Raw genomic sequence first — 25610 nt, forward strand, 5'->3', positions numbered from 1 at the left:
TATCTTCAAATTCAGAGTGTGGCCATAATTTATCATTTCTGATAGAAATATGGTCACAAGATAAAAACAGAAAATGCTGGAAATATTCAGCAGGTCAGGTGGTATGTGAGGAGAGAGAAACATTATTAATATTTCAGGTCAATAACCTATGTTCAGAAATAGGAACAGCTAGAGAATAGGCATATTTTAAGTTGCAGAGAAAGTTGGGGGCAGGGAATAGAGAGAACAAAGGGAATTTCTGTGATGGGGTAGAAACTAAGAGAAATTGACTGATCCTTGACTTCCTAACTGGAGGACCCCACAATCGCAGATTGGTGATAATATCTATTCCTTGTTGACGATAAAACATTAGTGCACCATGGAGTGTATGCTTAGCTCACTGCTCTACTCTCTACACCCCATAACTGTGTGGCTAGGCATAGCTCAAATACCATCTATAAATGTGCTAATGATACCACTGTTGGTAGAATCTCAGATGGAGACAAAAGGCCATAAAGGAGTGAGATATACCAACTAGTGGAGTGATGCTGCAGCAACAACCTTGCACTCAACATCAGTAAGATGAAAGAGCTGATTGTGGACTTCAGGAAGGGTAAGGTGAAGGAACAGCCCTCGTAGATCAGAAGTGCAGAGAGTAAGCAACTTCAAGATCCTGAGTATCAAGATCTCTGAGGACCTAACCTGGTCTCAACATAATCGATGCATTCTGTTTTTCGCACAATTTTTTATCTATTCAATATACATATACAGTAATTTATTGATTTATTTTTCTTCTATCTTATGTATTACATTGAACTGCTGCTGCTAAGTTAACAAATTTCATGACACATGTTGGTGATAATAAATCTGATTCTGATTCATAGATGGTCATCAATTGATATAGAGTAGTGCCATCTGTTTATAAAATAAATAATACAAAATTCATGTAGGTGTTACTGACAGTACTAGTAAATGGAACAATTCAAGACATTTTAAGAGAAATGTATGCAAAATGTTAAAAAAGGAGGCAACATTTACAGTTCAATGTTTAGCTAAGAGGGAGCAGCTGAACAGGATTTAAAAATGTTTATCCCATGATCCAACAATGCATCTGTGAGAGCAGAAAATCTGAAGGCTGAACTTTAATACCAGATTGCAACTAAAAATACTGTCCAGGGTTTTCACAGTCTTAAGGATTTCTACACTTTCATTTGGTTAGCTTAGCAGTAACACCAGCTGCAAAATCATTACACACAAGTGCAAAGTAGAGACCAATAGCACTCAAAATTTTACAGCCCCAGTAACTTTAGCATCCCATCTTTTTCCTCTAACCAGTACACAAAATACCCAGCAAGTTGAATTCTCATTTATTGTCTAATGTTTTAATGAATTATGGCAACTCATATGGAATAGGTGAATATTTTTGTTATTTACTATGCAAGCCTTCAAGAAAACACTACTTTCTAAAGTTAGGAAGTGTCAAAATCTATTCCAAAAGTTGTTGAAATAATGTGTTACAAAGAACTGTTTGCTGGAATTTGAGTAGTTGTATCTCATCTAAACTGATACAAATTCCTTAATTTTAATTTTGCTTTTCAGAATTCAGATCTATAAAATTTCCTGTTAACTAAGAACTCCAAGCTGTTCTCATTGCAAAAGTTACAGAAAAAGCAATATACAGTACAATTTTGTATTTGCTTAAAAAAGTAGTAAGGCTCTGTACATCACATTACAATAATCATAGCTTTGATTCTACCTATAAACTATACTTTGCAATCTAATAAAGATTTTAAGTTTTGTATACACTAAGATTAAGGATATTGCAGAGTCCGAATCTTGACCTTTTAGTTGTTCTAGGGAATATTCCATTAATTCTGCATCAATGTTTTTCTCAATAGAAATGGCACCCAAATTTAATTTTTCTATTCCTCTTTATGCATTTCTATCAACAGTCTCAGACCCTCACTAAACTCATTTCTCAATTTCTTTAACCTTTATAGTATAGTGCAAGAGTCTTAGGCACCCTAGATTTTTTTAGTATAAATTTTGTTTTAGATGTTTACTGTCTTCTGTATTAGTGTGTCTGTAGAAACAAGCAGATTTTAGATTTTCAAACATTCATTTTCCAAAAAATTGAATTTTAAAGAAATTTTTGAATCTTGTTAAAGGAAGTAACATATTAAGTAATAGAATCACAAACAGGAGAAAATCTGCAGATGCTGAAATCCAAGCAACACAGCATCTATGGAAAAAGTGTAACAGTTGATGTCTTAGGCCAAACCCTTCGGCAGGACAACCACACTAAAAGGTGAGTATGTGGCAGATGTGACAGTTCAACCTACAAATCATTAAATCTTACACCATGGTATGAATAAGTATAGCAACAGCACACAAGGTGGTCATCCTGCATTGGGAAGGTCTCTCCCAAGCAGAAATTTTGCAGCAGACAGGAGTTTCAAGATATCCAGGAAGAAGCTCAAAGAAACAGGCATGCTTGAGGACCAGAAACATAGCGGTAGGCCACGGAAACTGAATGCAAAAGATGAGAGATACTTTAAACTAGCACCCCTTCCAAATTGGAAAAAGTCCTGCCCTGCTATCAGTTCTGAACTCACAGAAACCACTGGAACCCAAGTACACCACTCTACAATTCTGAGAGATCTTGATGAAAGAATTGCTGCCAAAAAGCTCTTCTTCTGAAGTGGAAACAAAGTCAAGAGCTTCACCAACACACAAAAACACAAGTGCATGTAGTTCAATGGGATAAAGTGCAAAATTAGTTTAGAAAATTAAGAAAAATTAGCTAAAAGGTTAATAAACAGGTTATGAGTTGGTGTTTAAAAGCATCAACTGAATTTGCATTCCTCACAGCTTTAGATATTGAATTCCACAGTTCAGGAATGCAATTTCAAAAAAGCTGACCTGCTAATTATATTTTGAGGGAAGTTGTTCAAATTTAAGAGACCAGCAGAGGAAGACTTGAGAGCTCAAGCAGTTAAGAAAGAATGCTAGTAGACCATCCATATTTACTTACTGATTGAGATACAGCATGGAATAGGCCCTTCTGACCCTTTGAGCTACACTGCCCAGTAACCACCAATTTAATCCTAGCCTAATCTTGGGACAATTTATAATGACCAATTAACCTATCAATCAGTACTTCTTTGGACTGTGGCAGGAAACTGGAGCATCTGGAAGAAACCCACATGGTCATGGGAGAATATACAGACTCCTTACAGGCAGCTGCAGAAAATGGATCACTGGATCACGGGTCACTGGAATTGTAAAGTGTTGTGTTAACCACTATGCTAATGTGCCAACCCTGAAAAATGTCTGAAATCTCTTTTTAGTAAGGAAAAACATTTGTTTTACACAATAGAATATTTATGATCATGAGCATGGTGGCACTTCATCCAGGAACATTACCTCATTACATTTTTTCCATAGTCACACAAAGAAATGTCAATTACGTGATATCTTCTGAACTAATTTCAAACACAGTCCTAATTGGTAAATAATAGAAACAAAGATCCACCCATTGTAATATGTAAACCAAGAGGCATTTCTTTTAAAAGATAAAACATCTTAGATAAAAGTTAAACTTTAAGTTCAACAAAAAAACTTTAAGGACAGTTAAGCAAATTTGTCAGTGGTAAGCAGGTTCTTCAACCTAGGAAACATTTAACCTCGATTGGACCAACTTAAAAAAAACAGATAGTGTCAAAGAATACTTGAAAGTTTTGAAACTATGAATTCCATCTTGTGGAAAGTTTGACTTGGTCAGTACATATTATGATGTGGCATTGCATAATAGAAAGACTTACATATTACCTGAAACTCCGCATGTTGCATCAATATGTCGATATTGGTTTCGAAGAGAAGATCGTTTATAAACTACATGGGGGCTTCCTTCACTGTAATTGAATTCAGCCATTTTAACAGTGGTGAGGGGCTCTATGAAGTATTCTTCGTCATCCTCAACTATTACACCATGCTGAAAGCAAAACACAGCAGTGGTTATCACCAGTAACATGTTTATGAATACTGTAGAATTTCTATAACAATGTTAAAATCTATTAAAAATAACTGTCCATTCTAGTACACACACAAGACAGTGCAAAGCACCTATTCTCAGCTGACTCATAACCTTAACCTATATCACTTGAATGGCATTTCATTCTTGACATGATTCAAAGCTGCATAATTCAGAAGATCTTGAGGTATCCTGCTTTCAAAAACATACAATTTATATGTTGGATTAAATCCAACCTGGCAACTCGCATATCCAAGAACCTTGAACAAACCCAATGTGACATATACAAGGGGGAAATGATTGCCTTAATGATTTCCTAAGCACCCAAGGAAAAAGTAGACTGGTGAGTTTTCAGGGATAAACAAACCCTCTCATACATACCTCATCACATGCAGGTGAATTTGCATTGTATTTAATTCAACAAATGCATTCCAATCTTTTTTAATTGAAAGCAGCATACCTTAAACATTTTCAAAGATTACACAGCTATCCAGAATCTATGTGCAAATACTGAGTCAATTTAGTATTTCAGACAGTAACAGTACAGTATACAATAATTTACACAAAATTATAATTCAATCTGCTATTGAAGTTTAAATATTTCCAATCGCTTAATTTAACCCAACAATTGTGTAGGGGTATTTATTTTTCTCCAGCAGTAGATACCACTATAAAAAAGCAAAACACAGAGAATCACGATTCTGCAAGGATATTCTGACAACAAAAGATTTTTCCAGTTATAACGAATGAGCATCAGCATTCGGACATGTCAGCAAAATTAGAAAGCAGCTTGGGACAAGTAACAACCTTGTGTTGATACCTGCCGTGTGTATGGCATTGAAATGGTCATCGTTGGCTGTATGCTTTGTGGTATGATGTTTGCCTAAGAGTTTGCCAGTTTGTTCTGTTGAAATGCTGAAATATTCCGATTGCTGACATCTGAATTGAATGCTATTGTTTTGTCTGGTTTGCACAAATGGAAAACAATATGAATCAAGCTGGAAGCTGTAACCTTGAAAACAGAACTAAAAGATAAATTAACTTTACTGAGAAAGCTCAACAAAATAGAGAGAGTACAGAGAAGATTTACTAGAATATTACCTGGATTTCAGCACCTAAGTTACAGGGAAAGGCTGAACAAGTTAGGTCTTTATTCTTTGGAGCATAAAAGGTTGAGGGAGGACTTGATAGAGGTATTTAAAATAATGAGGGGGATAGATCGAGTTGACGTGGATAGGCTTTTTCCATTGAGAGTAGGGGAGATTCAAACAAGAGGACATGATTTGAGAGTTAGGGGGCAAAAGTTTAAGGGTAACACGAGGGGGAATTTCTTTACTCATAGAGTGGTAGCTGTGTGGAATGAGCTTCCAGTAGAAGTGGTAGAGGCAGGTTCTGTATTGTCATTTTAAGTAAAATTGGATAGGTATATGGACAGGAAAGGAATGGAGGGTTATGGGCTGAGTGCAGGCCAGTGGGACTAGGTGAGTGTAAGTGTCGGCACGGACTAGAAGGGCCGAGATGGCCTGTTTCTGTGCTGTAATTGTTATATGGTTATATATGAGTGGAATTGACAGTGTTCAAAAGGCCTATAATAAAATTGTTAAGGACATTAATGATTTAGTGTTGTTAATTAGGAGTTTCCAGGTAGAAGAAAAGCGAAATGTCTTGCAAGTACAGTCTCATTTGTAGGTGAAGATGTTGCCAAGCAACATAATGTGTTATTGTCTTTAATGCCTATCTCAGAGCAAGATAAACAAACTGAAAGCTTTGTGAATGTTCAGGATCTTATTATTACTGTCATGGTTGAAACATACATACGATGTTGAATGTCAGTTTGCTGGAGTAAATGAAAATATTTATCAAGCAACAGGGCATAATTTGACTACGTATAAAGTTGCTGATTTTCAGGATGATGTACTCTGAAGACAGTGCATCTAATGCGCATGCAGCAAGTTCTATTGTTAGTAGAGCATCCCATGCATCTGATACCTCCTTGGCATGCATTAGAAATGAGGCCAATTTAGCTGAGTTATGTGCAAGGCAAGGCAACACATACAAAATGTTGGAGGAATTTAGCAGGCCAGGCAGCATCTATGGAAAAGAGTAAACAGCGGACATTTCGGGCTGAGACCCTTCATCAGGACAAATATTGAGGGATAAACATGCATTGAAAGAACAGCTTCAGAGAAGAAAGGAGCAACTATGAAGAAAGATAGAACAGTTTAATTTGCAGGAAGAAATTGCAGCCAAGGGAGACAAAGTGAAAGTGCTGAAGGCTTCAAGGCCGTGGGTGCTAAACATGCTCCAGCAGGACAGTTCTATCGTGTGAGTTCCTATGTTGACATGGCACAGAGAAAATCCAACACGTTCGATGTCAATGTGGATACATTTGTTCTTAAAATGTCTATGAGTCATCAGTTTGGACCTCAAGGGGTAGTTCAGGGTACTTACTCTCTGCCTGCACTAGCACCAAGAAGGCATTCTGAACTTATGCACAAGGTGCTTCTGAGGATATTAATTTAACAGTATGGTGACACGTATTTCAGGCAATAAAAGTCCAAATAGTGCTCTGGAGGCCATAAGGACGCAAAAGGAAATAACAAGCTTAGTGGTGCAACCACAACACATTACATCTTTGCTTAAAAGAGACATTCACAGCATCGATAGAGATCCACAACAGTATCATTAATATGAGGACTTCCAAGAATAGAGCTGAAGGCAAAACGGATAATTATAGTGACTGTTGCCTTTTTCTTGAACAATTCACTGGTTACCCTAGAGAACTTGTCAAAATTTGCCGACTGTCGCTGAGTTTACTGGAAGGCAAGTAAAGATTGCTACATACCCCACGTTTGGGAATGTATATGATACTACATCACCGCCAGCAAGCAAAGGCGTGAACAAAACTAAGTCAGAAATTCATTGTAAAGCTCAAGGAAGCAGCTTTGTCACCACCAAGCAGCTACTAAGAAAAGCTAAAACTTAGCTTGGATCTAATGAAAGGAAAATTGTCTTGTCAGCCAGAAGGGTTTGCCTATTCTGCCAGGGTGAACATACTTCTGGATTCATGCTCTCATCTACAGAAAATGGTTCATAATGAGAAGATTGCCTTCCTAAAAGAAAATGGTGTGCTATGGTTGTTTATGTACAGGTCACATCAATAAGGATTACAGAAAGTGTCTTGCATGCAAAGTATGCAGTGGCCAGCATTCCACCATACTTCATATTCAGTGTGATAAAACGGGTGCAGAGTCGAAACAAGCCATGATAGAATCAGACACAGCAGTGGGTAACACCCTGCTATCTAAATGACCTTACAAGGGTTGGTGATCATAATTCCTATAACTCCAGTTCAGGTGAAGTCCAAGAAGGGTAACATGACAATGGTTACTTATGCTTTCCTAGATCAAGGAGGTAATGCAGTTTTCTGTACAATGAGCCACATGAACAATCTCAACTTGATAGAAAAAAGAATATGCATTCTCTTACACAACATGGGTTAAGTCAAGGTTGTAATTATGTTGTTTCTGGATTGGAAGTGACTGGTTTACACTGTGTGAGCTACTGTGAATTCCTGTCCAGAAAGGGAACTTACCTTGTTAGAGGGATCTTCAAGAACAGTCTCAACTGAAGCATGTTCATTTGTCAGAAACTGAACTGCTGACAGAGATGAAGCATTGGAACCTAAAGCATTGAAGCTGTTGCAAATGATTTGCAGTGTTAATGATGGATCTTATGCAATCAGAACAACGCTAAATTGAACTGTTAATGAACAAAGGAGACCATGGTGGTGGAAGACTATGCTTGATTAGGTGACACTTAACATGATTTCAGTTTTGAACTTCGATGAGCTATGGCAGCAGATTTCCTTGTATGGAGTAAAGAGGACCACAAATTTTGTCAAGAAGATATCACAAATTCATGGACCCGACAGCAAGTTCTGCAAAACAGTGGATGGCCTCTACCAGAATAGCTTACCTTTAAGAAAGGAAGATGTTAGCATGCCTAATAACAGGAAGATTGCTGAGCAGCGTGCTCTGAATCTAAGGAACAGCTTCAAAATGAATTGATCATTTCATGTTGACATCATAGCTTTCATGAAAGTTGTCATCTCCAAAGGTTATGCCAAAAGAGTGCCAGCAGAGGATCTAGCACACAGTAATTAGATAGTTTGGTATATTCCACATCATGATGTTTATCACCCTAGAAAAGAGAAACTTTGTTTTGTGTGGTGATTATGGAGATATTGATTCAATCTTTCATCTGGATAAAGTGCCAGCGGAAGATGCAGACCTACTCAGGTTTCTCTGGCGGCCTGATGTTGACCTCAGTCAAGATATGGTAGACTTTAGAATGCTGGTACATCTCTTTGGAGCAACCTTATCACCAAATTGTGCCAATTTGGCTCTTAGGAAGTGCACAGAAGATAATGAAGAACAGTTCAGCTGCAAGATGGTGAATAAGGTTTTTACATTGTTTCTACTGTATGTTGATGACTATCTAACATCAGTGTCCTCCAAGGAAAAGGTAGTGTGTCTCTATCACAACCTTGTATCCTTTTTGTGCAAAAGGTGGTTTTCAACTCACAAAGAGGATAAGCAATAGATTTAGCGTGCTATCTGTTATAGCAGAAGAACAAAAAGCAAAAGACATGAGGATGCAGATGAAGATATTCCTTCGGTGGAAAGAGTACGAGGTATGGAATGACGTGTTCAATCTGATACCCTGAAGTTTAAAATCATGATCCACAATAGACTGCTTACCAGAAGGAGTGGGTGTAAGAGTTCCTCTCCACAGTTAGTTCCATCTATGACCCTTTAGGACTCTTGAGTCAAGTGGTGCTACTTGCTAAAAGATCCTACAATATTGATGCAAGAGAGGGCTTGGTTGGGATGATGCTATATCAACATCAGTTACTCATGAGTGGACAAGTTGGCTGAAGTATTTTGCCAATTTGAAGACTTCAAGGTAGCTAGATGTTTGAAACCCTTGGGATTTTGGTGAATTTACTGTTGCACAGTTATACCATTTTACAAATGCAAGTGAAGGTGTCTATGGAGTAGAGTCTGGGGACCGATTTATGTGTGTCATGCAACAATTGTTGCATTACACATATTTGCAGGTGCACAGTGATTTTATTATGGGAAAATCTAATGTATTTCCATTGAAGTCAGTTTCCATCCCTCGTATGGATCTCATTGCTGCTACGATGGCAAGCCATGCAGACACATTGTGGAGGAAGGAGTTGCATATGCAGCTTCAGGTCTTTTTGACTGATAGTACTTCTGTGTTTAAGTATATTAAAAATAAAACTTCCAGGTTCTGAATCTTCGTCACTGACATAGTTTCAGAAATTCTTAAGGTCTCATTGGTATCTTAATGGAGTTCTGCGAATACTTCAAGCAACTTTGCAGATATACCCTCTAGTGGGCTAAAGATGAAGGCTCTTCTGAAGAAAAAGACTTGGGTGTCAGAACCTCAATATCTTCTTCTGCCTGAAAGTGAATGAACTGGGAATCCAGATTGTTCTGAAGAACTTCTATGATCCAGAAGTCAAGGAGTTTGGATTTTGATGTCAAGCAGACTAAATTGAACTTTTATTGGAGCTGAGAGAAGCCATTGATGAGTGGAATCTTTCACAGATCAATGATGTACTTCTTCAGAAAGAAATTAAGTGAATTTTAACCCCCAAGTTGGTTCACATCATGGAGCAGCATGGGACAGATTGAATAGGTCAGTAAGGAAGGTTCTTAATTTTACCATGAAGGTGCAGAATCTCGATGAAGAGGGTCTTCACATAGTTCTTTGTGAAGTAGAAACTATTATCTATAGTTGTCTGAAGAATCCCAATTATTTGCAAGTGTTAACATCCAATCATCTGTTGCTTCTGAAGACCTCACCATCTTCACCATCAGGAGAATTCCGAAAGAAGGATGTTTATACTCATTGTAGATGGAAGTACAATAAATGTCAAACTTGCTTTGGAAATGATGGCTCAAAGAATATTTACCCCAGCTACAAGAATGTCAGAAATGGTCAAGTGTAAGACTGAATTTCCTCCAGGAGATATTGTGCTTATAATCAATGACACAGTACCTTGAAACTCATGGGTCAAGGGAAATGTCATTCAAGTTTTTTTCAGAAGGAAAAAGTATTTGTGTAACAGGTACATGTCAAGACCAAGACCAGGTGTTTAGATTGGCCAATAACCAAGATTTTGCTTCTGTAGGAGGATGAGGTTTGAGACTGGCTAAGTGCTGGTAACCTCTGGCCTAGATGAGTGTTGCATGACTTGCTTGGAAAAAGAAAGAAGACATTTGTGTGAATGTTAAGATTTCAAGTCTCCTGTGTTTTGGTAGTATATGTAAGTAATTATAGTATAATGATTAAGGGGCTGGGATGTAGAGGCCATGCATTTGTCTGCATTGTATTCTGTACTGTACAATAATTATGTTTATTATGGTAGTTATGGGTGGGAGGTGCTTGGCAAAAACAAAGGGAATAAATTATATTTTCATGCCTTGTTCTCTGCAGTTTTAGAGCTGGGGACTGATTGATGTCATATCTTTTGTTGGCCATTTAACTTCGCTTAATTTTGCTTAATTACATGGCTTCAAGATTGTATGTTTTGCTAGTTGCTAATAAAGGATCAAATACATTTCTTCGACTTTTTGAACATTATCATTGGGTTGATCAGAGGGCGCGTCATACAAGGATAACTACCCGTGGGTCACCAGTAGCAGCAGCAATTTGTTCATGTTGCTGCTACATTCTGTATACGCCACAGTAGGAGTGATGCGCTTAAAAAGAAAAATTGTGTTTTAAAATCAAGAGAAAGCAAAATATTCGTTGACATTAGGTGATGAACATTGTTGTGACCTTGGTTTGCACTGGACAATTTTAGCCTGTACATCTTATCAAAACTATGCCTCCAATAAAATGTTCTATGCCTCCCACTTGGCCAGTACCTGGCTCCTTCACTCAGGTAGTAAAGGAAAAGTTGTGGCATCTGAGCACAAATATCTCTCAGCAACATCAGCAGTCACATCTACTCCCTTCTATTCCTTTTCAGACTTTTCCTCATAAATCTCAAGCTTCAAGAATCCTTGCTCTCTCTCTCTCTCTCTCTTTCCCCAAATCAGCCCACTGGCTGGCTTGCTGGATTGGATGGTGTATAGCACATCACAAGGAACTCTCCAGGTCTTAGTGTGTGAAACAGACAACCACAGTCTGATGCAGGAAGCAGAATCTCATTTTGAGATTACAATGGCATGTTTCACTATTTTCCAGACATTTGCCTAGCTCCCACTGTATCTGCACAGTTGATGTGACTGGTGAGAAGAAACAGGGAAACAGAAAAAATAATGACTCCCAAATGTATCCCTCAGGGTAGCTTGCAGTGCAGATCTATAGAATGGATCACAAGCACTTCCTGGAGACATGACAGTCTTATTATTATTAAGCCCATCACCCCTGCTGGGGCATAGACCACCAGCAGTAGCTCATCAGAATCCTCTGTCCTGGGCCAGTCTTTTAAGTTGACACCAGGTATAGCCCATTTTACATCTTCCAGGCAAAAATTCTTCCTGTCCCAGGGATGATGAATTTGGAGCTTCTGTTGGCATTTCTGTAGTTCTAGATTTTTACAAGATGGGATTGCTAGCCCCATGCACAACCACCCTCCTCCTGCAGTCAGGCTTGGGTCCATTCATGGCAGAGTTAAACATGTCATTCACCATGAAGAAAGTCTCCATGACTCCCAAGCAGCAGCTCACTGAAGGAGTGAAGGCCTTTCCTATTCATAACAGGTCTGACTTATTAAAGGGAGCTTTTATGTGCAATGGTTATAAGCAATGTTGGCAAATCACCATTCCCAAGATGCCACTTGTTTCTCAATGACATTGAAATAATGTCTTCATAAAGTGTGGGTGACTGTTTCACTGCAGCAGTGAGCAGCAAAGAGATGGAAGGGGTCTGCTACAGTCATTTACTGAGGAAAACAAATTGAGTCAATGTCTATCACCTCTGCAGCAAACATGAACTGGAAACCAGAGTGTAGTCAAATGTTCTCCTGCAGGACTCCTCCCAGTGTCAGCATAGAAGCCTGAGAGTTGTGAACACATTGCCCACCAGAGAGACTTAACCAAAATGCGGTCTCTGTGAAGACTCTGCAGGTGTATGCTCTTTACAGATGGTGATCTCCTTCCCTATAATTCCACAGCTCCTGATCCACCCCGAAGGGCCAACCGCAACCACACTCACACTGATGCCCCAAAAATGGGAGTGCTGCCAGTGGTTTTACATTATACAGAGCTACCAATGCAATGGTAGTACCAGTAGCTAAATGCTGGAAAAATAAGCACACCGTTTGTTGTAATAGTGTCTAGGGAACCTGAAGCTGCTCATTCAAGGCTCCCAGTGTCAGCAGAGTTTTACTTTAAAAAGTGAAAACAAAACAAAGGAGAGTAAAATGTGTTTCTATTCTATTGAACCAATTCCAAGAAGTCACTATGTGGAATTTTCTGCTCTAATTTTGGTTGGCAGAGCCAGAAAAATGGCATAACACAAATAGCAATGTCACTTGGTGGTGCCTGATACTAGGAGAATGTCAGGGGTGCTAACATGGATAATGCATGGAGGTATGCAGCCCCAGAAGGGGTTCTAGACAATCTAACGTCTGATCTTAAGTGTTGTAGTCAATATTACCTTTGATGCACAGTAGCTATTCATAAGATAAGATGTAAATTCTACAGAGTTTAAACTTTTACTGACTAGGTAGTTACCTAGTTAGGAAAAGCAAGTAGAGTTTTGGACTGGAAAGCATGAAATGCAGGATCTCTTCTAGGAAGTCAGCGTTTTCAATGGAGTGAGGTTCCAGGTGGACACAGGATACAACAGAGGAAGCAACAAAAATAGATAGGTCTGACCTCTGGGATGGGAGGAGTGGAAGGCATTTCTACTCCTCTTGGCTTGCATGCAATGTTGTGAATACACTCATCTTGTCTGAAGCTGTTACATTTCCAAAGATTTGTAAAGCCCAGACATTCACAGTAAATGCTGCAAGTTAAATCAGAGGCTTTTAGACGTACTGACAGGAAATATCAACCAAATTGCCAAAGAGCTATTGCATCCCTAAGATGGTTGATTTGGACCAGTATCCTTTAATTGTGCAAATATTTCACTTCCAATTTCTGGAGCTCAGTATAGCAAAAGGCAAATTTTATAACATTTTATTGTCTCACATTCTATAGGTGGGATAATAACATTACTTTTTCTGGATTCTGAGAAGATCTAATTCACTTTTAAAGTAACAGAAAGAGCAAATAACACTGACCAGCAGTGTACCAATTTTTGAAACTATCTCTGAAGCAGTTCCCATGAAATTAAGAAATCAAGAAACTACAGATGCAAGAAATATGAAATCAAGACATTACTGGGAATACTCAGCAGATCAGCAGTATCTGTGGAAGGAGAGACAAGAGGAAAGCTCATAAACCTTTCAAAATAATATTTCAGATCAATTGCCTATGTAAATGAGATGGTTAAAAATTAAGGTACTTGTTATTGCATACCACGCTGAATTAAACATCTACTATGCCGCTAAGTAGGGACGTTAAAAAATATTTTGATACAATTTTCAGGCAGTTAGAGAAAACCAAGTGTTTTTCATTTTGTTATGATGAGGGCAAGATTTTGTTATTTCTATTGTTAAATCAAATTACCTTCGTCTTCCTGATTAACAATTTATAATAGCTGGAGATGAGATTAAAACATAATTTCACCCTAATTTTGATCAATGTACATTGTTTACATTTCATATTTGATCACAGTAGGTTAGAAAATAACAAGTTTATTTCTACAAGAGCTAAACTACATTTGTACCACTTTAAGTGCTATAAAATGCTACTGAAAACTGCATGATTGAGTTTGTAACAGAACTCAAAAACTTACCAATCCATTACAGTTACTTAAGGCAACTTTTGTGGCTCCCTGGAGATCACTTAAATGTCCCAAATAATGACATTCATCCATATAATCATGTCTCCATTCCAAGCCATCTCTTTTCCAATATTCTACAGTAAAATAATCTGATACGAGATTAGCATGCAAAGTCAAGTTTAAAAGAAAGTGCAATCCATGTGAAGATACTTTATAAAAAACTTGCTGCTCAACTGGCTCATGTTGAAATGCAGGTAAGCTTCTTTTTGATCGCAGTTCGTGGCTACTTTTTACATTATAGCTTAAGAAGTCTCCATTGTGGTCTACTCGGACTGGAATTGCTATTTCATAGTGCTCGAGAGTTGACAGGAACTCTTCTGTATTTAAAAAAAAAAGTTTGTTATTCAGTTGCAGATTTCACTTCTTAATCCTTTCCCTCATTTAAAAGTCAATTTATAAAAAGATGCATTTCCTGTAGCAATTTTTGACCAATTCCCAAATACATAATCAAGAAGGCACCATCCATTACTAAGGACCCTCACCATCCAAAAGAGGTCCTCTTCTTGTTGCTACAGCTGAGCAGGAACTACAGGGGCCTCAATAATTCAGAAATAGCGCCTTCCCCTCCAACATCAGATTTTTAAATGGTCCATGAACACTACCTTGCAATTCCTCCTTTTTTAGCATTATTTATTTATTTTTGTAATTTATAGTAATTATGTCTTTTTTGCTGTACTTTTGTCACAAAACTATTTTCATGTCACTTAGATTTATTATCACTATCTGGATTCTGATTCTCTATTGTGCTACAATATTCCTTAAATTGAAAGTGTTGGTGTATGTGGACCATAGGTTATTCAAATCTTTTCCACATTGCTCTACCACAGCTGACTGACAGATTACGGGCATTGGCAGGTTAGATCATGCTCCACTAGGACACCACTCTCCACCCGGAGAGCTCCAGCAATCATATTGCACTGGCACATTGTATCATCAGCCATCTGGTTCTGGACAAACTCTTAACACTTTTCTTCATCAATGTAATTCTCAGCACTAGCATTAAGCAAGGAGAAGTCATTAAGTTTTGATGGATACTTTTTGCAAATTTTCATTTAGAACAAGAATTTATTTATTTTACTTAGAGCGACAGTACAGGACAGGCCCTTCTGGCCCAACAAGCCGCACCACCCAGCAACCCTCCGGTTTAACCCTAGCCTATTCATAGGACAATTACAATGATCAATTAACCTGTGGGAGCAAAATGGAGCACATGGAGGAAACCCATGCACACATGGGTAGGAATATACAAACTTGCTTACAGATTACGCCAGAATTGAACTTCGAACTCTAACACTCTGAGCTGTAATAGTGTCATGCTAACTGCTATGCTACCATGATGCCCTCTACAGGATGCTTTCTCCTTCTACAGGCTGTGGGGGTTGCTGTCAAAGTCAGCATCACTGTCCAGACCTGATTGCTTTTGAACCACCACATGGCCACAGAGCTTAATGAAAGAAATCCTGAATTTAGGCAATTACCAATTAACCTACTAACCAGTAAGTCTTTAGAATATGGGGGAAACCCGAGCTCTCGGAGGAAACACGCATGCTAAAAAGGATGTACAAATTTCTTACATGTGGTGTCAGAATTGAACTCTGATGCCCTAGACTGTAATAGTGTTGTGCTATCCACTAAGCTACTGTGGCACTACAATTAATGCAGAAATGGAGTATGGTAAGATACTGAAATTATGGTATTTAGAAAAATATTTACATAAACAAGTCAGTTCAAAAGGTCATAAAGGACATTCAGCCCAACTTGTCCACCTGACCAAGATGCCCATGTGACCCAGGTTTACCCATATCTCCTGAAAACTTTCCTATGTACTGTCCAGATGACTTCTAAATTTTGTTTTGTACCTGCCTCGGTATACCACACTCCAGGTGAAAGAGTTGCCTTTCAGGTCCCTATTAAATCTTGCCACTAGTTCTCACTTCCCCAACCTTGCCAAAAAGATTGTGTACATTCACCTTATCTATGTCCCTTAAGATTTTATATACCTCTATAAAAATCCCTCAGTCTTCCGTGCTCAAAGAAATAATATCATCACCTGCCCAACCTCTCCCTATAACCCAGTCCTGCGAGTCCTGGCAACAGCTTTTGTCAACAGAACATGAAGTCCCCACATTTAGCTACTCAAGGTTACCAATTCACTTACTGTTCAAAGATTGTATTTGTGACTATATGTTTTTTTCACCAGGAACTCTTTTAATAAGGAAATATTGAAAGTATATGCATTTGTAAAGAAACATCCTATTGATACTCATATTGTTATGATAGCCACAATTTCAGGAGTATGGCATACACTGACACTAAAATTTAATTTTAAATAGAAAGATAAATCTCAAACAATAAATACATTTGTTGGAAGAATAACATACAACTTTATTTATCAAAACACTTTCCAAGGAAAAATATTTTCCATTTTTAATAATCTGATAAAATCAAGATGTGCAACAGCAATATTATACTTTGAAAAACAAATCTTGTTTAAAAGAAAGGCTGACAATGTAAAAACTTAAACAGACAACATGTATATAAACACTGTATGCACAGCAAAAAAAAAGAAATGCAAGCAAATGAAGCTTTACTGAGGGGAATTACTTGCTTCAAATAAAATATCGAAGTATTGAACTCCCCATTAGCTCCTCCATTGTTTGTGAAGACCTATACTCTACCATCAGTAGTTCCTGAGAATGTGATCAAACTTTTCAGCTGTGGTTCCATGATTGAAATGATCATCCTAGAAGGCCATGTAATGGCTGTGGAGCATAACTATTCAAATATATTGCCATTTTAAAATTACAAACAGAAGATTACTGAGATTTTAAAACAGAGTCACCAATTTGGCTAGGAAAAAGGCTGCGTGCATTCATCCCATGTCCAATGTGATTTTATATTCCTCTACGAGGTCACCCCTCATTTTATGTTCTGAGGTGTAGAATTCCTAGTCTACCCAACTTCTCCTTATAACTCAGGTCTTTGAATCCTGGCAACATTCTTGCAAATCTTATTTGCACTCTTCACAGCTTATTGATGCCATTCTATAACAGGGTGCTCAAAACTGTACATAATATTTCAAAAGTGGTCTCACTAACATCTTGTACAACTGCAAAATAACATCCCAACTCCCATACTTACTGCTTTGGCAGATGAAGGCCAGCATCCCAAAATTTTCTTCACCAACCTATCGAACAGTGACACCACTTTCAATGATAGTCATAGTCATCTATAATAACACTGGACAACAAATTTTTTTCAAAAGTGTTGCTTCCTCAGAATTTTTTTTTGTTTATGATAGACTGCTTGAAGGTGAACATAAATATAATTTCAGAATACTTGTATCACTTAGGAATTTGGTGAAACAACAAATCAACTTTTATTGAATATAATGTGTTTAATTGCATAATGGTGCTGATGCTTTGCAATAGTTCAACTAAGTTAAAAATATTTTGTTAATGATTTTCATTTGTACTCAGTGTCTGAGGCTTCTCACTTAAGTGTCCAACAATAATTTGCCAGCATTGATGAATTCCAGTTGCCCTGGTATCTTTTCTCCATGACTGCAATATCCTGGTGAAACCTTTCACCATGCTTGTCACTAGCAGCACCAAGATTTGCAGGGAAGAAGTCCAAATGGGAATGCAGAAAATGAATCATTAGTGACATGTTGCACTTCATGGTTTTATATGCTTGAAGCATGCTTTCAACCAGCTGCATGTAGTTTGGTGCTCTCTGTAGATGCCGAGAAAAATTTCAACAACTTTCTTGAATGCCTTCCATGTGATTTTCTCTGGTCCCACTAGAAATTCTTCAAATTGCCTGTCATTGATGACCTGATTGATTTGTGGACCAACAAAAATGCTTTCCTTAATCTTGGCATCAGTTATTCTGGGAAGCATCTGTCTCAAATATCAAAATCCTTCATAGAAATTTTTGTGCCTGGTGATAGCAAATTCCATCCTCACAGTCCTGAACCAAATAATTATTACTAAAACCTGTCCTGCCATGCAGCAGCTGTGCCACCTAAGCATAGGAAACTTTCCAGCTTACATTGTAGGCAACATTTTAATGGACTTGAATTATGAATTGAAATAATAAACATAAGTTTATTAAAAAGTGCGTGATAGGGAAATTTCATGGTGATTTTCATGATCAGTAGCCCAAAATTCCGAAGATACACCTAAAGGTATCCAGGAAGCAAAATCTTTGTTGTCCAGTATAACCTGGGTTAAGCTACAGATCACATAATGTAATAACCACATACAGTAGTTTTTATGTCTTGCACTGTATTGCTGCCACAGAACAAACTTAACAGCTTATGACAGTGTTGATGAACTTGATTCTACTCCTGACATCATCCCATCATGGCTGCGATACAAATCTTTGAGTATATCTTCAGATAAGCTCCATTTCCAAAGAGTCTAAACAGTGTTCATGAACAAGACTTGAACTTTTCATTTACTGTGGAGTTCTTCTGTGCCAGGCACCAGATTTTAGGTAGTTTTCTTTCTAGTGGCTAAATACCACTATGTGATCTCATATTCTTAATTACCCACATTATGAAAGGAACCTATTAAATAAGCTTGCATAGTCTTGCATCATAGATCTCAGTAAACACACTAATGCATGTGTCTGGCACAATTTAGAAAGCCAGCTTGCTTGCTACTTATCAAAATTACATCAAGAATAATCATCCAGTTAAAAATAAGTCACTGACAAGGAAAGGGGAAATAGAATGAGGTTATATTTCGTATAAGAAATATAACAAGAGGTTGGAAAATTTTTGCTAGATAAAAATTAAAACTACTTTGGATCCTTTATGGATGGCAATGGAAAGAATTTGAGAACAAAATGGCAGAGAAATTAAATAAATTGCACACATCTTCAAGAGGATGCAGAAAACATCCATAAATGGCATCAGACTTCAAGAACCTACAGAGGACAGCAAGAACAATCAAGAGGATTTATGGGGTCACCCTCTCTCCTATTTGTGACATTTGCTGAGAGTGCTGTATACAAAGGGCCCAAAGCATTGTTGAGGATCCCTACCATCCATCAGGAATTGAACTCTCATTCTGGGTAACTGCTTCTCAACTCAGGCTGTGAGGCTAATAAATACATAGCCATCACTGAGATTTTGTCACTAGGAAAGGGAGCTGGTTACATATTTTTATATATATACATATACACACACACACAGGTAACAAACTTGAACTGGCGGAGGATTACAAGTTTCAGAGTAAACGAGGAGCTGAAAGAAAGCATTAATAGGGAAAAATAATATTGGAGAAATTAATGAGACCCACAATTGATATGTCCCTGAGCTTGATGATCCACAATCTTCAGTTTTAAAGATTAGACTGGACATCTGTAAATGTATTAGTTGTCATCTTTCAAAATTCCATCTAATTCACAGTGAATCTACAGATTGGAAAGCAGAAAATTTATTGTTTCTTCCCTCCTTCCTTAAGTAGAAAACTGTAAGCCACATTAGCAAGCATTGGTCGTAATGGCATAGAATGGAAATTGCTTCACGAGCAGGAAAAATGGGTCACTTTACAGTTGGGAGCTGTTATCAGTGGGGTACCACAGAAATCAATGCTGAGACCCAAATCTAAATCAATAATTTGTATGAGAGTTTATGGGACAATAAATACTAAACTTGTTGATAATATAAAAGGTAAGTGGCAATGTGGACTACATAGAGAGACTTGAGGGGACCAAGTCCATATTCCCCTAATATAACATTTCCCCCTTATATCCATATAAACAGTGAATAGAGTAACAGTGGGGGAACATATAGTGGCATAAAGTTTAGTAGGAAAATAGAAAGGCAGAGCAATTTTTAGAGGATGATGGGTGTTGATTATAACCTGGGTGCCATTATATACTAATCAACAGGCATGTTGAGGAACAATAAGAAATTGGACAATAGGTTGTGTTTTAATACAAAAAGATTCAGACGCAAGAGTAGTTAAGTCTGCTTCGATTATATAGGGCTATGGTGTGACATATTGTATTCCAGATACACGTCTGGTCTCACTACCTATGGAATGGTATATTTGCAATACAGAGAAGATATGTCAGATTGTTTTTATGATGATGGATTTGTGAAAGGGTGGATTAAGGAGACTAGGCCTACACTGAGGTTTAGAAGAATGCAAGATGAGCTCAGTAAAACATACAAAACTAATGGGATACTTGACATGATTGATGCAGGACATATTTCTCTTGACTGGGGGAGGAGGTGATATCTAGAAACAAGAGTCAGCCATTCTTGAACGAGATGAAAAGAAATTCCTCCACTCACAGAATGGAATTAACTGTCCAAGAGTATTGTGGAGTTAATACAGGAAACTGGTGGTAGGATAAAATACCATGTTCTCACCAAATGGCAGTGCAGAAACAAAGAGCTAAATAGCCAATTCCTGTTTCAATTTCCCAGGTTGATACCTATATTTTTGAATAATCCATTACTATGGCCCTACTATACCTACAATTTACTCAAATTGCTGATATCCTACTCATTTGCTCTAAATCTGTCTAAAATATCTCCAATGATCTTAACTACAAGATTATTTATCTTTTCCATTACATAATTTGGATATTCTAACAAATACATATTGTACCTCCATCTCAGACTTCTTTTAACTATCTTGTCCAGTTAACTCTACCAACTCTCAGAATGACAATCTACAACTGTTATTCTTTATTCCAATTGCTTCATTTTCCTTAATTCTAAATTTTCTGAAGTGCAAACTCATAACTCTAAAACTCATGCTCCTAATATTTATTGCTTTAATTATTTTATTTACAATTTGTTGTCTTTTGCACATTGGTCATTTGTCTGTCTCTGTTGTATGCAGTTCTTCATTGATTTTATTGTGTTTCTTTGTATTTACTGCAAATGCCCACAAGAAAATGAATCTCAAGTTAATGTATGGTTACATATATGTACTTAGATAATAAATTTACCTTGAACATTGCCTGTATTTAATTTATCCTCTGCTTAAGTACTGACCTCCTCCTATTCTTCTTCTGTACCAAATGGAATGACATACAAAAGTTTATGGATAACTTAGTAAGAAATTAAATTTAAAATAGTGTAAGGCTTTTTTTTAAAAAATATTAAACCCACTTGCTAATTTAGGGAGAAAAAAAATCAGGGCAAGTCTTCGGCAACAAAAAGACAAGGCAAATATCTATGCTACAAATGGCAAGTTTAAACAGAACTGTTGAAGCCAGTTTGGGTATTCACTCCCACAGTCCACCAACCTATCACAAGCAGGAATATTTTGCTGCAGCCACAGCATAAAGCACCATCGTTATGGCTATTCCAGGTAGTTCATAGATCTCAGAGTTTAGGGATGGGTTGAAAAGGAGATATGATCAACAGAACCTGAATGACAAATTAGCTTCAAGAGATTGGGGGTGTGGGTGGGGTAACCGAAAATGAACAGCAAGAAAAGATAAGACTAACTTCTTAAGAATGTCTAGCCAGGTTTAACAGCCAAGAATAATACATTTTGCTGTTGCAGCCCTCAGTTGACATTTTATATCTTGCTTCCGAGAAAGTGAGCTGAATTTTGTGTTACCTTTGTTTGGTGTTACTGTGGACATCCAGAAACTTCTGCATTTGGATACTGGGATATGACAAAAATAGCAAAATGTGCAACCTGAACATCAAGGGATCCACTTGCTCTTACATTCAAATTCTGTGCATAGCTTCCAAAAAAAAAAAAAAAAAAAAAACCCAAAAAAACTGAAATATAGATGAAACAGAGAACTTTAGGGCAGGCAGTATGAAAGAATGGCAATCTAATTACGGCCAAAGCAAAATAAAATCTTGCAATTCACCAAACTTACAAATGAAAATGTTAATGCAAATTTTAGATAAAAATCACATTTACAAGGTTTTGTCCCCCAAATCAGCACTTTAAATTTGTCTCTTGGTAAAGCTTTGGTATTCAATTTCTGAATTGTTAATGGAAAATGAAGAGCGATCCCTAATGACCAAATCATTAAATATTGAAACAGCTGCAACCCAAAAAAAGTCATTGTGAAGTCAAACATTGTAACTGTGCTCTCAAATCCAGAACATTAACTAGTTCCTTCTGTTGCACTTGGAGGGTTTGTATTCAGTAACAAGGGTCAGCAACTGAAGTTCCCAATTTACCAAATATGCCCTGTGTGGCATATAATGCAAGTGGATAAGATATTTCCAGGTAAATTTGAGATCTATTATGTCCATGCATTTGTATTTGGTTGCTGGGATCAGTAAAAGGAGTAACACTACTTTTTCCAATAGTACAATTCTTGTTCTAGTTCCTCTCCCGGCAGTAAAACAAAAATACACTGAAAATTACAAATGAATTAATTTAAAAGCCTCCTAGGACATCCAAGTTACCTTGGGAGGTCATTTTTAAACAGCCAAAACCTGTGACCTATGCTATATCAGTTATCAAACCAGAGTTAAACTTGCCTTAATGGATAATAAATTGGCTCTTGAACCACAGAAACATTAAACACAGAAGTATAGAAAACCTACAGCACAATATAGGCTCTTCGGCCCAAAATGCTGTACGGAACATGTACAAAGTTTGTACTTACTTTAGAAGTGACCTAGGGTTACCCATAGCCCTCTATTTTTCCAAGCTCCAAGTACCTATCCAAGAGTCTCTTAAAAGCCGCTATTGTATCCGGCTCCACCACTGTTGCCGGCAGCCCATTCCATGCACTCAGCACACTCTGCACAAAAAAAAACTTACCCCTGACATCACCTCTGTACCTACTTCCAAGCACTTTAAAACTGTGCCCTCTCATGTTAGCCACTTCAGCCTGGGAAAAAGCCCCTATAACTCTATCATGTCATCTCTCATCTTCTGTTGCTCCAAGGAGAAATGGCCAAGTTCACTCAACCTATTCTCATAAAGAATGTTCACCAATCTAGGCAACATCCTTGCAATTCTCCTCTGCACCCTTTCTACAGTTTCCACATCCTTCCTGTAAGTGAGGTGACCAGAACTAAGCACAATAGTCCAAGTAGAGTGTGACCAGGGTCCTATATTGCTGTAACATTACCTCTCAGCTCTTGAACTCAATCCCATGGTTGATGGAAGGCCAATACACTGTATGCCTTGTTAACCACACAGTCAGCCTGCACAACAGCTTTGAGTGCCCTATGGACTCAGACCCCAGGATCCCTCTGATCCTCAACACTGCCAAGAGTCTTACCATTAATACTATGTTCTGCTATCATATTTGACCTACCAAAATGAATCACCCCACACTTATCTAGGTTGAACTCCATCTTCCACTTCTAAGCCCAATTTTGCATCCCATCGATGTCCTACTGTAACCTCTGACAGCCCTCCACACACTATCCACAACACCCCCAATCTTTCTGTCATCAGCAGATTTACTAACCCATCCCTCCAACTCCTCATCCACGTCATTTATGAAAATCATGATGAGAAGGGGTCCAAGAACAGTTCCCTGAGGCACCCCACTGGTGACCGACCTCCATGCAGAATATGACCTGTCTACAACTACTCTTTGCCTTCTGTGGGCAAGCTAACCCTGGATCCAGAAAGCAATGTCCCCTTGGATCCCATGCCTCCTTACTTTCTCAACAAGCCTTGCAGGGGGTACCTTATCAAATGTCCTGCTGAAATCCATATACACTACATCTACTGCTCTACCTTCATCAATGTATTTAGTCACATCTTCAAAAAATTCAATCAGGCTCATCAGGCATGACCTGCCTTTGACAAAGCCATGCAGACTATTCCTAATCATATTGTGCTTCTTCAAATTTTCCAAAATCCTGCCTCTTCTCCATTAACTTAACAATCACTGAAGTAAGACTCACTGGTCTATAATTTCCAGGGCTTTCTCTACTCTTTCTTGAATAAGGGAACAACATGTGCAATCATACAATCCTCTGGAACCTCTCCCATCCCCATTGATGATGCAAAGATCATTGCCAGAGTCTCAGCAATCTCCTCCCTTGCTTCCCACGGTAGCCTGGGGTATATCTCATCCACTTCTGGTGACTTATCCATCTATATGCTCAAGCTTTCCAGTCCGCTGTGAGTCATCCCTAAAATCGCCAAGGTCCTTTTCCATATCGAATACTGAAGCAAAGTACTCATTAAGTACCTCCGCTACCTCCTCCAGTTCCATACATACTTTTCCACTGTCACACTTGACTGGTCCTATTTTCCCACGTCTTATCTTCTTGCTCTTGACATACTTGTAGAATACCTTAGGGTTTTCCTTAAACCTGCTGGCCAAAGCCTTCTCATGGCCCCTTCTGCCTCTCTTAATTTCATTCTTAAGCTCCTTCCTGCTAGCCTTATAATCTTCTAGATCTCTATCATTACCTAGTTTTTTGAACCTTTTGTAAGCTCTTCTTTTCTTCTTGCCTAAATTTTCAAAAGTCTTTGTACACCATGGTTCCTGTACCCTACCATCCTTTCTCTGTCTCACTGGAACGTACCTATGCAGAATGCCACACAAATATCCCCTGAACATTTGCCACATTTCTGCCATATATTTCCCTGAGAACATCTGCTCCCAATTTATACTTTGAAGCTCCTGCCTGATAGCTTCATATTTCCCCTTACTCTAATTAAACATTTTCCTGACTTGTCTACTCCAATCTCTATCCAATGCTATGGTAATGGAGATAGAATTGTGATCACCATCTCCAAAATGTTCTCCCACTGAGAGACCTGACACCTGACCAGGTTCATTTCCCAATATCAAAACAAGTACAGCCTCTCTTCTTGTAGGCTTATCTACATATTGTGTCAGGAAACCTTCCTGAACACACCTAACAAACTCCACTTCATCTAAACCCCTTGTGCTAGGTAGATGCCAATCAATATTGGGGAATTAAAATCTTCCATCATGACAACCCTGTTATTATTGCACCAATCCAGAATTTGTCTCCCTATCTGCTCCTCAATGCCCCTATTACTATTGGGCGGCCTATAAAAAAACATCCAGTAGAGTTATTGACGCCCTTCCTGATTCCAACTTCCACCCAGAGACTCAGTGGACAATCCCTCCATGATTTCCTTTTCTGCAGCCGTGACACTATCTCTGATCAGCAGTGCCACGTGCCCACCTCTTTTGTCCCCCTCCCTGTCCTTTCTGAAACATCTAAAGCCTGCCACTCTAAGTAGCCATTCCTGCCCCTGAGCCATCCAAGTCTCTGTAATGGCCACAACATCATACTCTAAGTACTGATCCATGCTCTAAGCTCATCCGCTTTGTTCATGATACTCCTTGCATTAAAACAGACATCTCAAACCGTCTGAGTACATCCCTTCTCTATCCCTGCCTATCCTCTCTCACACTGTCTACAAGCTTTCTCTATTTGTGAGCCAACCACCCCTTCCTCTGTCTCTTCAGTTCAGTTCCCACCCCCTAGCAATTCTACTTTAAACTCTCCCAATAGCCTTAGCAAACCTCCATGCCAGAATATTGGTCCCCCTTGGATTCAAGTGCAAACCATCCTTATTGTACAGGTCACACCTGCCCCCAAAAGAGGTCCCAACAATCCAGAAATTTGAATCCCTGCCCCAAT

The 25610-nt window shown here is 38.2% G+C and overlaps 1 protein-coding gene across 1 annotated transcript in view; it reads right to left on the minus strand.

The window, feature by feature from the left end:
* The window catches only part of LOC132405767 (A disintegrin and metalloproteinase with thrombospondin motifs 6-like), a 183939-nt gene that overhangs the window by 145862 nt on the left and 12467 nt on the right, over nucleotides 1-25610 (minus strand). Inside the window, exons 2-3 of the mRNA XM_059990779.1 lie at nucleotides 13964-14328; nucleotides 3811-3973 (exon numbers count right to left, since the gene is read on the minus strand). Of these exons, the coding sequence (XP_059846762.1) occupies nucleotides 3811-3973; nucleotides 13964-14328 (528 nt within the window). The remainder of the gene's footprint in view (nucleotides 1-3810; nucleotides 3974-13963; nucleotides 14329-25610) is intronic.

Source organism: Hypanus sabinus, chromosome 16, assembly GCF_030144855.1.
Source record: "Hypanus sabinus isolate sHypSab1 chromosome 16, sHypSab1.hap1, whole genome shotgun sequence".
Taxonomy (NCBI): Eukaryota; Metazoa; Chordata; class Chondrichthyes; order Myliobatiformes; family Dasyatidae; genus Hypanus; species Hypanus sabinus.